At 36.1% G+C, this 13,531-nt stretch overlaps 1 protein-coding gene across 1 annotated transcript in view; it reads right to left on the bottom strand.

Annotated features, from left to right (window-relative positions):
* Nucleotides 1–13,531, bottom strand: part of LOC111161333 (solute carrier family 2 member 13) — a 387,603-nt gene that overhangs the window by 314,243 nt on the left and 59,829 nt on the right. The window contains exon 2 of the mRNA XM_022524931.1: nt 10,763–10,922. Within this exon, the coding sequence (XP_022380639.1) occupies nt 10,763–10,922 (160 nt within the window). The remainder of the gene's footprint in view (nt 1–10,762; nt 10,923–13,531) is intronic.

The following is a 13,531-nucleotide window of genomic DNA, read 5'->3' as shown; positions in this document are numbered from 1 at the left end:
GTTGGCTGCAGGTTTTTTCAGACATGAAAACTTTACTGAGTTCAGGAAGTGGTATTCTAGTTTGCTGGAAGGTTTGCGCATACATGAATGTTATTCTTTCAAATGCTTTCTCTGCATAGATTGAGTTAATTATATAGGTTCTCCTCTTTTTAATAATTTGAACATGGTGACCTGCATGAATTAATAATTTTCAAATGCTAAATAACCTGGTTTTCCTCAGAAAACTGTGTCACAATTTATTATGCTTCTATTTATTGCTAATTTTGATTTGTTACTATTTTGTAAGGATACTTACAATCAGCTCCTAGAGTTTTCTGTTCTTATAACAATAGCTTGGGCCATATTCGAGTTATGTCCTCAAAATCCCAGCTGGAAAGTATTCTTTCCATCATTATTTTCTTTTTTTAATTTTATTAATTGATTTGACAGACAGAGATCACATGTAGGCAGAGAGGCGGGCAGAGAGAGAAGGGGAAGCAGGCTCCCGCTGAGCAGAGAGCCAGATGTAGGGCCCGATCACAGGATCCTGAGACCATGAGCTGAGCTGAAGGCAGAGGCTTTAACCCACTGAGCCACCCAGGCGCACTGCATCATTATTTCCTTAAAGCTTTTAAGTTTGGAGCTATTCCGTAACTATTTTACAAAATTTAGCACTGAGACCATCTGGGCCTCCATTTTGCTTTGCAGGTAGGCTACTAAAAATGATTCAATTTATTTACCAAATACCGGGATATTTAGATTTTCCATTTCACCTTGTGTCAGTTCTTAGTAGGACTGTGATCTTCAAGCAATATTTCCATTTCACCTAAGTTGCTGAATTTTTTTAAGATTTTGTTTATGTATTTGACAGAGATCACAAGTAGGCAGAGAGGCAGGCAGAGACAGAGAAGGGGAAGCAGACTCCCTGCTGAGCAGAGCGCCCCATGTGGGGTTCGATCCCAGGACCCTGAGATCATGACCCGAGCTGAAAGCAGAGGCTTTAACCCACTGAGCCACCCAGGTGGCCCTAAGTTGTTGAATTTATTGGCACAAAGTTGTTCAAAGTATTCCCTCATTATTCTAATAATGTCCATAGCAATGATATTATTTTATTCCTGCTATTGATAACTTGTGCTTTAGCTTTTTTTCTTAATCAGTTTAATCAGCCCTATCAGTTTATCAATTTTATTAATCTCTACAAAGAATCAACATTATTTTTTCTATTACTTCTATTTTTCTATTGTTTCTATTACACTGACTTCTAGTCTTTATTATTTATTATTATTTCTGATTAGTGGGCTCTATTATTATTATGAAATGTCCCTTTTTATCTCTGGAAATACTGCTTGTCTTAAAGTTTTACTTTGTGTGATTATTAACAAAGCCACACCAACATACTTGGCGTTTGTATATCTCTTCCCACTCTTTTATTTTAACCTATCAGTGGCATTATACTTAAATTGTGTCGCTTTTAGACATTATAGACTTTGTCATGTTTTTGTGCACAATAAACATTTTTTACATTTTACAATTATTGCAATGATTGGGTTTTAAGTCTACCATTTGCTATTTGCCTTCCATTTATTCCATCTGTTTATCCCTGGGTTCTTCCTTTCTTGCCTTTGTTCAGCTTACCCAAATATTTTAAATAACCATTTTAATTCTTTTTTTTTTTTAAAGAGAGAGAATGTGAGCTGGGAGGAGGGGAGGGGCAAAGGGAAAGGGTGAGGAAGAGAGAGAAACTTAAGCAGACTCCATGCCAGGAGTGGAGCTGGACATGGGACTTGATCTTATGACCCTGAGATCACGACCTGAGCCAAAATCAAGAGTCAGACACTTAAGTGACTGAGCTATACAAGCACCACTCCATTTTAATTTTTTAATATTTATTTGAGAGAGAGAGAGGGAGAAAACAGAGGAGGGGGAGAGGAAGAGGGAGAGAAGCAGACTCCCCACTGAATGAGGAGCCCAACATGGGGCTTGATCCTATGACCCCAAGATCATGACCTGGGTTAAATCCAAGACCTGGATCCTCAACTGACTGAACCACTCAGATGCCCCTCCATTTTAATTCTTATAATAGCTTCTTAGCTATATCTTTTTATAATACAGTCTAGTGGTTGTTCTGGGGACAAAAATACACATCTTTACTATTCAGAGATAACATTATAACTCTTCAGAAACATATAATTTCCATTTACTTCCTCTAACGTTTTTATTATTGTCATCATATATTCTATAGCTAACTACATTTAAATGTAAAGTAATATATCTTTTGAAAAAAATGAGAGAATAGTCCTTTATATTTAGCCTCCTATTTACGATAGCTGGTGCTCTTCTTCTTTACATTAGATGGGCCTTCATCAAGGGTCATTTCCCTCAGTCTGGAGAATTTCCCTTAGCATTTCTTACAATGCAGGAGGTCTGGTGGTGAGTTTCTCTTAATTTTACTTTATCTGAAAGTATTTTTATCTTACCTATATTTTTGAAGGACATTCTCCCACTGGATTGGCATTTTTCTTTCAGTACAGTTGACCCTTGAGCAACATGGAAGTGAGGGGCACCCACCCTGTGCAGTCAAAAATCCACATGTAACTTCTGACTCCCTTCAAAATTTAACTATTAACAGCCTACTGCTGACTGGAAGCCTTACCAGTAACATTCCATGAATAGCTGATTAACAGAAATTCTGTATGTAATATGTATTATGGACTGCATTCTTTAAAAGCTAGGGAAAAGAAAATGTCACTTAGAAAATCATAAGAGAAAATACATTTACAGTACTATACTGTATTTATTGAAAAAATCTGTCATGTGGACCCATGCAGTTCAAGCCCATGTTGTTCATGGGTCAACTGTAGCTTAAAGATGGCATGCCATTGTCTCCAGACCTCCCATTGCTCCTGATGTAAAGTCAGCTATCATTCGTATTGCTGTTCCTCTTCATGTAATGTGTCTTTTTTCCCTTGGATCCTAACGCTCTCTATATGATTTGATTACGATATGCCTGCATATGCTCATCTTTATATTTATCCTACTTGGGATTCACTACATTCTAGAATCAGTACTTAGTGTTTTCATCACATTTTAGAAGTTTGTAGCCATTACTGTATTTTTTAAACATAATTTCCCCTCATTCCTTCTTGGATTTCACTTACATATGTATTAGACCACTCAGTATTAATTAGAAGTATGTAAGATATTCAACATTGTGCTTTTGGTCACAGAGGCCTCTTTTTCAACTTCATTATTTTCTCTTTTTCAGATTAGGTGATCTCAATGGATCTGCGTTCAAGTTTTCAGGTCCTATCTTCTATTATCTTCAATTTGCTGTTAAGTCCATCCAATGAATTTTTTAGATGCTAATTTGTAATTTCAGGGAGTGTACTTAAACAATTAGAATTTCTATTTGATATTATTTTTTATAGTTTGCACTTCTTTGCAGAGATTCACCATTTGGTCACTCAGTATGACTATCTGGTTTGCTAAGTCCTTCAACACATTAAAAGGAGCTGCTTTAAAGTCCTTTTTTTGCTAATTTCAACATCTGAGTTATCTTGAGGTCTGTCTATATTGTCCATTTTTTCTTTATGTGTCAAAAATTCTGTTTATTCACATGTCTAATAATTTTTTGTGTTCTAAGTATCATGAATGGTAAACTGTAGAGACTCTAGATTTTATTCCTTTCTTCTTAATGATGTAGACTTTTTCCTCTCAGCCCCCTTGAGTTTTCAGAGGCTGGGTTTTATACTTGGTTACTGTGAATCTGATTAAGTTTTGGTCTTAAGGCAAATCCTTAATCACGCAACAAAGTCTTTACTTCTAAGGCCCAGTCCTTCTATAGCTCCAATGAAAAGCCTGAGCTGTAACCTCAAGTTTCAAACCCCAAATATGTCACTCCCCATAGAGGCAGGAAATAAAATCTCTCCCAGCTTTTATCATCTTGTAACTGTTGTTGCCCACAGGCTCCATAGAATCTCTGCTATATATTCAGAGTTCTGAGGTCAGTAAAACATCTGTGGCAAATTAATATTCAGATTTGGGGGGGCTTCCTCCTTTATGGATCATTCTTTTTCTGGACTTACACCCTCAAATTCCACCTCACTCTGACCACTCTGAACTCTAGCCACTGAGACTGTAAGTTCAATAAAAAACTGTCATTTTCCACCTAAGTTCTAGCTGCCCATTATGGATTGAGGGCTGCCCTCAAGTAAAGCCATAAATGTAGACTCATTACGAGCCACTCAAGAATCAGATCCCCTGGGGCTCCTGGGTGGCCAAGTCAGTAAAGCCTATGCCTTCGGCTCAGGTCACGATCTATGGGTCCTGGGATCCAGCCCGACTTTGGGCTTTCTGATCAGCGAGGCATCTGCTTCTCTCTCTCTCTCTCTCTCTCTCTCCCTCTGTACACACTCTCTCCACCTCTCTCTAATAAATAAATAAAACCTTAAAAAAAAAAAAATCAAATCCCCTTCAGTTCCAACCTATTCTTAGAGCTGGAGTTTTGGGAGGTTCTTTGGAGTTTTTAAAATTCGTCTGTGGTTTATAATAGTCATCTTTAGGAGAGATTTGTCTTATAAAAACCACTCTCATTAGTAAACTATACTTACTGTTTACCTGGAAAAAAAAAAAATCAGATGGTTGAAAGTGAGGGAAATTTTTATTGCCAGGTTTAGATACAAGATAGAAAATCAACCCAAAGCTTTCTAGAGATGACAGCAAACAGTATCTATTAGCATTTAAGGGTTTGTACATATGTTCACAGCTATTAACTCACCTGATCCTAATAATACTGTAGAACTGCAGAAGCACTGGCTACATAAAGATATCCGAGCTCAGATAAATTATGTGCTGTGAAAGCAAGTCTTAAACCTATTCCCCCCACAACACTATCAACATCTTTATGATAAAGAGTCTTATATCCTAATTTTGTCAATGACGAAACTACAAGTATCTTCAACATGAAAGTGTTAACTTGTAATCAAGCTGTTAGCCAAATCCATCTTTCTTAAGACAGCCGCTGCATGGTTAGTTTTTGTTAAAGACAGATCTATACTCTGTATTTTGTATGGAGCCAAACACCACTGATCTCTGAAAACTAAATTATAAAAACACCTTCCCCAGCATGAATTTGTTTAGAAATATCACCTTTTTGAAACATCATTCTTAAAAGCATCTTATTGACATGATTTTTTAAATTGTAAAATATTAGAGGGGAGAGAGGATCACTAATTTTTCATCCCAAAGTAAAAGTTATTTTCCATACTTTCAATAAACTTGATTCAAAGTATTACTAAAGAGAGTGCAAGGGATTTAAAGTTCTACTCATACCCATGAAGACTACCTTTCTATGTCCCCTTCAAGCTCCCAGATAGTCATCATAGCTCTCCACCTAGCTGCTTTAAAACTTCTCATTGCCCACATATGACTGGCCCTTTCACACTACTTACTGGGCTTCTATACTTTCTGGAAATTATATTCCACCTAGAATTTCCTTCTCCTCACTATGCCTGGAACTCTCTTATTCATAAAGACTCAGCTCAAATATCTTTCCAGCATAAAGCTAATGAATTCACATACCCTAAGAGCTCTCATAACACTATCCAACATTTAATTAACAAGTTAATGAAAAAGTTTCTTTGTTAGTCTGTGACATACCTGAGAACAGATAAGTTTCTTACGTGTCTGTCTCTAGTAGCGTGCACAACATAGCATACAGAAGGTGCCCCCCCACAACAAGTTTTTCTTGAATGACTGAATGATTCTTACACTAACTGATGTGTCCAAGAGTAACACACCTCAGTACCTCACACCTGTATTCTGGTCACAGCCTCATAAATATGTTCCCTGCAACCATCCAGGGGCCAAGAGTTTAATAAATTCTGGGCATCACTCCATTAATCTTTGACTTAACATTATAGCATGCTCTGCTCTAAAATAGTTTCCCTTTTCCTGTAGATAGAAGTTCAAAACCTCTAAGCCTCAAATTCACAGACCTCTAGAATCTGGCTCCTATCTCTCATTCACTTCATTACCTCCGTTTCAAGCCTCCTCATCCTGCCCTCACCTAGCCTATATTCTGCCTGCATTTCCACCTGTGTCTGCCAATTCTTCAAAGAACTCAGTACAGGTCTCACACTGTCCATGAACTAGCCTGAAGATATTCCAGAAAAATCTCTCATACAGATGTTGCTAACTAATACTTTGTGCTTCTCATTCAACACTTAACATTTTCTCAATTTCTACTTCCTCAGCACACACAAAAAGCATGATGTAAATTACAAAAAATGTGAAAATACCTAGCACATTCAGACACCAAATGCTTATGTATGGGCTAGTGAGATAAGTCTAATTTTAAAAACTTAAATCTGAGAATAAAATGCATAAAAATCAACACAAAGGAGAATAATTTAGCCCCTCTTATTACTATAAGTCACATGATGGTTTGTATAATCATAAATAGAGGAATACTTATTTGAAAACCATCTATGTCCAAAAAAGAAGGACAAAAAGTGTTCTGAAACCAGGGAGGCATTCCTTTTGAGAAAAGGAATGGGATCAGAAACTAATTTTCATTCTCTGATTTTTATTCTTAATAAAAAACACTTATAATTAATAATTTAGTTCTCCAGCTATCTATGAAGTAAAATGTATTCCTCAAAATACATTAATGAATCGGTATTTTGGTTTAAAAATCAATACCTTTTCACTTTAGTTAAGAGTTCCTTCCCTAGAGCTGAATCAATTCAGCTCAGTTCAATAAACATTAATTGAGCATTTTCTATGTTCCAGGCTCTTTCCTAGATCTAAAAATGAGTACAAAGTCAATGACATTCAGAGGTTCCAAAGTGAATTAGGAGACAAATTATATCTCAATAAAGTTGTTTCTACAAAATTTTAATCATTAATGATTGCTTCAAAATCCTTATTCCTCTTTCCTCATGAAGCTGGATGACATCTTTCCCAGCAAACAATGTATAATAACAGAAGCATGCTAGACAAATATCAAGGTTCAATTTTCTACTGGCAATTCTCTTTTCCAGAAAAACTAATCTTGTAGTTGTTCAGCAGAAAACAATTTATTTCTATGATCTCCAAATAAGAGAACAGCTTTGGCCCACCTGGCACAAAAGACAAGTTAGTCTTTCAAGCACATCAAAGGCTAAAAAGTTTTTAGGTCTGATTAATCAGTATCATCTTCTATAAGCCTTCATCTGATCACTACTGTAAAAATTTTCAGTAACTATATTTTAAATTATAAAATATTGGAAGCAGAATGAGGAAGAAAGTAGTTAGATTTCAAGTACGAAGAACTGGCCCTAAACTCTTCTATGTAACAGCCAGGTGGCCTCAACAAATTCTTTAACTTCTCTTAGCATTTTTTCTTAATCTAAGAATCATATCAGTTCCACCAGTTCTCTCAAAGTTTTGGTTAGGATCAAATAATACTCGCTAACAGACTCTAGAACTGTTCATCACTACAATGTAAACTGGTAAAATCTGGGACACTAGTTATACAGTAACACCAAATGTTGGGTAACGTGAGAGTTTCAGAGGCAATAAAAGTCAAAAAGAGAAATAAACAATGTTAAAATGTAAAAACTCTTGTAAGATAGGGGACATCTTACTTTATAACATGCAAAGCTACGAGTATGAAAAAGTTCTATATATGACATCTACACCCACATTTTAATTAGAATTTCTGAAATATACTGCCACAAGAATGAATTATTTGTTGTTATAATTTTAAATAAGTTATAACGGCTGACCATTCTAAAGCTGATGTTAAGGTAGTACTTCAACCTTTATTTGCTTGTAACCACACTCCCATTAGCCCAAGAATCAGAGAAGTTAAATGGACTGCTAAGGATGCTAAATACTGGAAAAGAATAACACACAGAGAATTCACCAGTAAAAAAAAAAAAAAGGAAACTTATCTGCATGTGGACAGAATGCATATTCATGCAAACAAAAAGTGAGCTCCAAGAGATCTGGTATGTTAATGCATTCGGCTGACTACCAGCCTAAGTTAGTTTTCGCATCCTCTTATGTTTTATTTTTTTCACCCTTCAGTCTAGTATTGTGGGAAAAAGCACACAGCATGCTATTCCGCTTTACTGCAAACTTACGTCTCCAACCTCAGCTGGGATCCCACAGTTATTCGGAAAATCATTTTTGTGTCTAGTCTTTTCTTTCTTATACTTTCTATGGAAGCTATAAGCATTTAACATGTATTTTCTCTAGGCCTCTTCCCTATCACCTCCAAGCCTCATCTGTACGGATAAAGAAAATGGAAGTCATAGGATGTGTTTTCCTTCAACCTCACTTATAATTTAACTATCATAGAATTCATCCTTTAATCACTCATCAGAATACTAAATAATAGTGTGACTCGTTGTTTATTGATCATCTGCCATATGCCAAACAACGGGCTGAAGACTTTATATATAGACGCTGCAATAATCTTACAAGTACTTTTGGTCCCATTTTTTACAATGACAAGAGTGAAGTTCAGGGACCTAAGTAACTTGTTCAAGGTTTGTAGCTAATGAGAGGTAGAAAACAGATCTGAATCCAGGTCTGTCTATAACTGTGTCACCCTGCCTCTGAAAAGTGTTCTAATGCCTACCCAAGACCTCCATTCTACACAAGGACAACACATTCATAAAATTATTTTCAATGCTATGTGATCTCTCTTTTCTAACCAGTGCTGAGAAAATATATCTAAATCTCTATACTTAAGTAAAAAACATGGCTTAAGCACTTTATATGTTTTCATTTAAAAGCTTTTTTTTTTTTTTTTAGAGAGAGAGAGAGAGAAAGCACGTACCCGCCTGGGCAGTGGGTGGGGCAGAGGCAGAGAATCATAAGCAGGCTTCACACTCAGCACAGAGCCCAACTCAGGGCTCAATCTCACAACTCTGAGCTGAAATCAAGGGTCAGTTCTTTAACTGACTGAGCCACCCAGGCACTCTTAAAAATAGATTTTTAATATAAACATATATATATATATATAACTTACATTAATAAATTAAAAGATTTTTTTGTTTATTTTAGAGAGAGGGAGCACAAGGGGGAAAGGGTAGAGGGAGAGAGAGAGTGTGTCCCAAGCAGACTCTAACGTGGGGCTATGATCTGAGCAGAAACCACGAGCCAGAAACTTAACCAACTGAGCCACCAAGGTACCCCTAAAGTTTTTTAACTTAATGTAAATAAATGAGTTAGATCTACCTTGAAGACATGAGGTTGAAAAACTGACTTCCATTGAGTTTCTAAGAAAAACTCAAAATATCAGTTTATGTGGGTTAACAGTTATCTTTCTAGTCCTCTATTCTATCTTTCTAGTCCTCTATTCTATCTACAGAGTGGAAAAAGAAAGATTAAATTTCCGGTTTCTTCAATTTTCCAGTAATTTCTCACTTTGGCAGAGATTCATTCCTTCAAAGGTAGAAAGTGGTTTAGCAACATCTATAGAAAGAACCTAATGCTTTAAGAATTGTGTCCTCTCAAAAAATGAAACAAGAAGAAACCAGAGAGGGAGACAAACCATAAGAGGCTCTTAATCTCAGGAAACAAACTGAGGGTTGCTGGAGGGGAGAGGGGTGGGAGGGATGGGATGGCAGAGTGATGGACATTGGGGAGAGTATACTCTGTGGTGAGCACTGGGTATTGTGTAAAACTCATGAATCACACATCTGTACCCCTGAAACAAATAATATATTATAGGTTTAAAAAAAAAAACCTGTGTCCTCTTTCCTATGGTCCTGACACAGGTAGGCCCTAATTGGCATCATTAAGTTTTCTCACATAACTTTTAATAAAACTTCATCAGTCTCAGTCTTTAATGGCTCATCAAGGCACATGATTTATGGTGCTATTCACATAGAAGCTTAACTCCCCACCTCCATATCACAACAAACCCCTTTTTTCTTCAGCTGTTAAGAATTCACTTCAACACTGTAAGTACCATGCATATAAGTACTAGAGTCTGTCTTCTTCGATATTGTATCTCCAATACAGAGTAGATGTTCAGTGAACATCTGTTGTAATACATGGTGGCAGGAGAGTAAGAGAACACTGTGTGACCTACTGCACCTTTTGACACAAGTTCCCTGGACAGTTACATGAATCTGTTGTTGTAATTAATATAAAGTATGATATCAAAATATAGAACCTATTGTAGTCTTAAGCTTTAACAAAAGATTAGTTTGTTTATATAATATTTGGTTTGAAAATATTTCAAAACAGTTTAAAAGCAATTTTCTCATCTCTTTTGATTCAAAATAAGGCAAATAGTGATCAAGGAATAATTTGTGTATTTTAAATTTATATAGATAATATCTTTTTATATAGCTAAATCTAAACCTTTAAAGAGTAGGTTTTCTTTCATCCAGGTCAGAATGTAGCCTCTTAAATCCAAAAACGGTGTCATTTGTAGTTCATAAACACCTTGTCAATCAATGATACAATTCAAGAACTCCATACATATTTATTGCTGCATTCATTTTTAAACAAATACTGCAAAAGATTACACAGAGTGTGAGAAATGTCACCTAAACGGCAAAAAGCCTGTAAATATCAATTCATAATGGTAGGTTCCTTGTCTATCATTAAAATAAATATCAGCTTCTTGTCCACTTTCAATTTTACTGAATGCCATCCACTTATAAATTAATTATAATGATTCAAAATACCCAGTCACATTTTTCCTATCACTTCTCAATGTTCCTTCCATCCCCTAAAGTCATGATTTGAAAATTAAATGTAAGAACAATTTACAGACCTCCATCCATCCTTCCGGAGATAACTGAAGGCTCCATCAACAACACTTGCAAAGAACTGGCCTCCGGTGATGAAAAGGGTATTGATGGTGACTAAGCGACCTCTTAAATTGGGCGGGGAGACCTCGGCGATATACACGGGCACTGTCATGGAAGCAATGCCTGTGAAGAAACAAAGAGAAGTCAACAGAAGACACTGCCTCAAGATTTCTGTCCTTGTTATAAATATTGATGTTAGACAAAGACACAGAAACACACCCCTGGTTTTCTACTTTAAACAAGGTTTACCAGATTCTTAAAGATTTTGTTTATAACTAGTGACTACTAAAGATAAATAAAGACATATTGTGGAGAGACCCATTTTCATACTACCACTTGGAAACCTACAAAGGAAACTACCTCTAGAGCTCTTAGGTAACTTGAGAATGTATATAAAGCATGCTTTGTAAGTTTTGTGGACTAAAAATAAGTAAATGCTCTCTAGATAGGATATAATTATCAAAACATTTTTAGTCTATATGGAAATGTAATCAGACAACGTCGAGAATAAAAATTATCCTAGAATCATATTAACTACTCAAAGTCATCATTTCCAGCAGACACACCAAAACCAACCAGCTTACTATATAAAAAATCCATATAGTTGAGTCACCCTATTTGACTGGCTAGCTATAGATTTCTGAAGTAGCTTACAATGGACAACACTGATAATTTAGAATCCTTAAGAATATATGATCTTAACCATAAAACAGATGGTTTTATGGCTAAGGTATATTTGGTTATACCTGCTTAAAATCTCTTTCTATCTGAAATTAATGCAGCACAGCCTATGGTAGTATTTCCAGAACTTCAGTGATCACTAAATCACTTATGTAGCCCATTTTTTTCTTTTTAATAAAGATGCTCTCACCCCACCCACCTCAGACCTACTAAATAGAAAACCAGAGATGGGAAATGGGTTTCTTTTAAAAATCATCCAAGCACTCCTGATGCTCACCATGTATTTGAAAGACTACACTTCCATAGTCCACAACTTTAGGCTAATCCAAAATTACTTCTTAAAGGAAAAATCTTGATCCTCTTGGCCATATGGAGCTCACTGCTCAGTGGCACTTCCAATTTCTAGGTATGCCTGATTATGTAATCTAAAACTACTATCTAATCAATAGTTGTCAAAAGCTAAGTGAAAAAAAAAATCCAGCAGGATTATCTAAGAAAATGTATTCTTTTTCTACCTGTAGATACTATAAATTGATCTCTAGATTAAGCCAGAACATCAATGGGACATAAGATACCCAGGGAGAACTGAATGAATCTATATAATGCCAAAAAATAGTCTATACTGAAGGGAGCAGCACCAAGACAGCTACTGTTGTATTTTCTGTACAGGGGGTGCTGAGGGTGCTATTTGCCACATTCCAGATAACAGGAGACATTTGTCTATAGTCTCAGTAACCACAACAGTTGTGCTTCCCTCTCTGTGTTTATGGGCACTATCAATCACACAGCAGTCTTTAATTTCACACTTTATTAGGCAGTCAGAGATGCCCACTTCTACTAAGTGTTTTGGACTTTACAGTATTTATTCTGTGAGCTAAATTCCCTCCTGATGTCACAACTGTCCCCAAATTCACCTATTTTAGACATACGTTTTGCCATATTTTTATTTACTTTGTTCCATTTTGAACCAAGCAAATACATGGACAGACAAGATTTATTTAAGTTAATATATATCTGCTTTTGTACTACTGAATAACTACTAGTAATAACTGCACACAAGTCAGCCCATTAAATCTCAGAACTATACACTCTGTAGTTTCCACCAATATTATCTGCTCTTGTGGTGCCTATCAATATATATAAATATGCATGAAAAGAATCCAGCTTTTATGAGTTTCATAAAATAAGCACGTGTTAGCAAAGTATGAATAGTCTTTACAATTAAAGCATCACCTAAGCCGCTGGAAATTTCCATCTGACTGCTAATCAATTTAAGAGAACGCATCATACTAAATTGGCTTTCATCTAACTTGGAAAGAGGAAAACATTTGATGCAAATGTTGACAAATTAATTGTATATTCTTTTTAGTTCTTTTACAATTAGAACATCTCAATAAGCTTCCAGAAAGCAGACAGCAATAATTGTCTGGGTTTCTTTTCCTGTCTGGGTTGCTTTGGTCTGGCTATAACGAGAATTCAGTTGCTCTCTTTAGCCAGACATCTTGACTCAGGCACACAGCCCAGAGATTTAGCATGGGAAATGAGGGCTGTGGTTTTAGGCAGCTCGTGGCTTGTCACAAAGTCCATAGATTTTACCTGATGGAAATGTAGAGATAGCCTCAAGCCTTATAAAGGTTAATTATTAAAAATAAACATCAGGACCTTGAAAAGTAACAGGAAATGGCAAAGAGAAAAGAATGAGGAACTAAAAAAAGACTCACTAGATTTAGAATTGGAAAGAACCCCCCAAAGAGCTGTCTAATGAGTGCTCATATTGACTTAACAGTGTTACAATCACCTGCATTTGATATTTCACAGGGACTGATTATTTTATTAAATTCTCACAACATCCCTATAATGGACATATAATTATCCCCATTTTGCAAAAAAGGACCTTACCCCAGGTCAGGTGACAATAAGTAGAAGAACCAAAATTTGAACCAGAGAGATTCCAGAACCCAATTTTGAAAGTTCTAGACTCTACTGACTGGCCAGCACAGATGAAGGTAGGTTCTGGAAACAGTGGGTTTAAATTCCAGCCTTACCACTCT

This window comes from Enhydra lutris, unplaced genomic scaffold (genome assembly GCF_002288905.1).
Source record: "Enhydra lutris kenyoni isolate GAN:26980312 unplaced genomic scaffold, ASM228890v2 scaffoldscaffold84, whole genome shotgun sequence".
Taxonomy (NCBI): domain Eukaryota; kingdom Metazoa; phylum Chordata; class Mammalia; order Carnivora; family Mustelidae; genus Enhydra; species Enhydra lutris.
The sequence above is the reverse complement of the archived record's forward strand: the minus strand, read 5'-3'. Positions and strand labels throughout refer to the sequence as shown.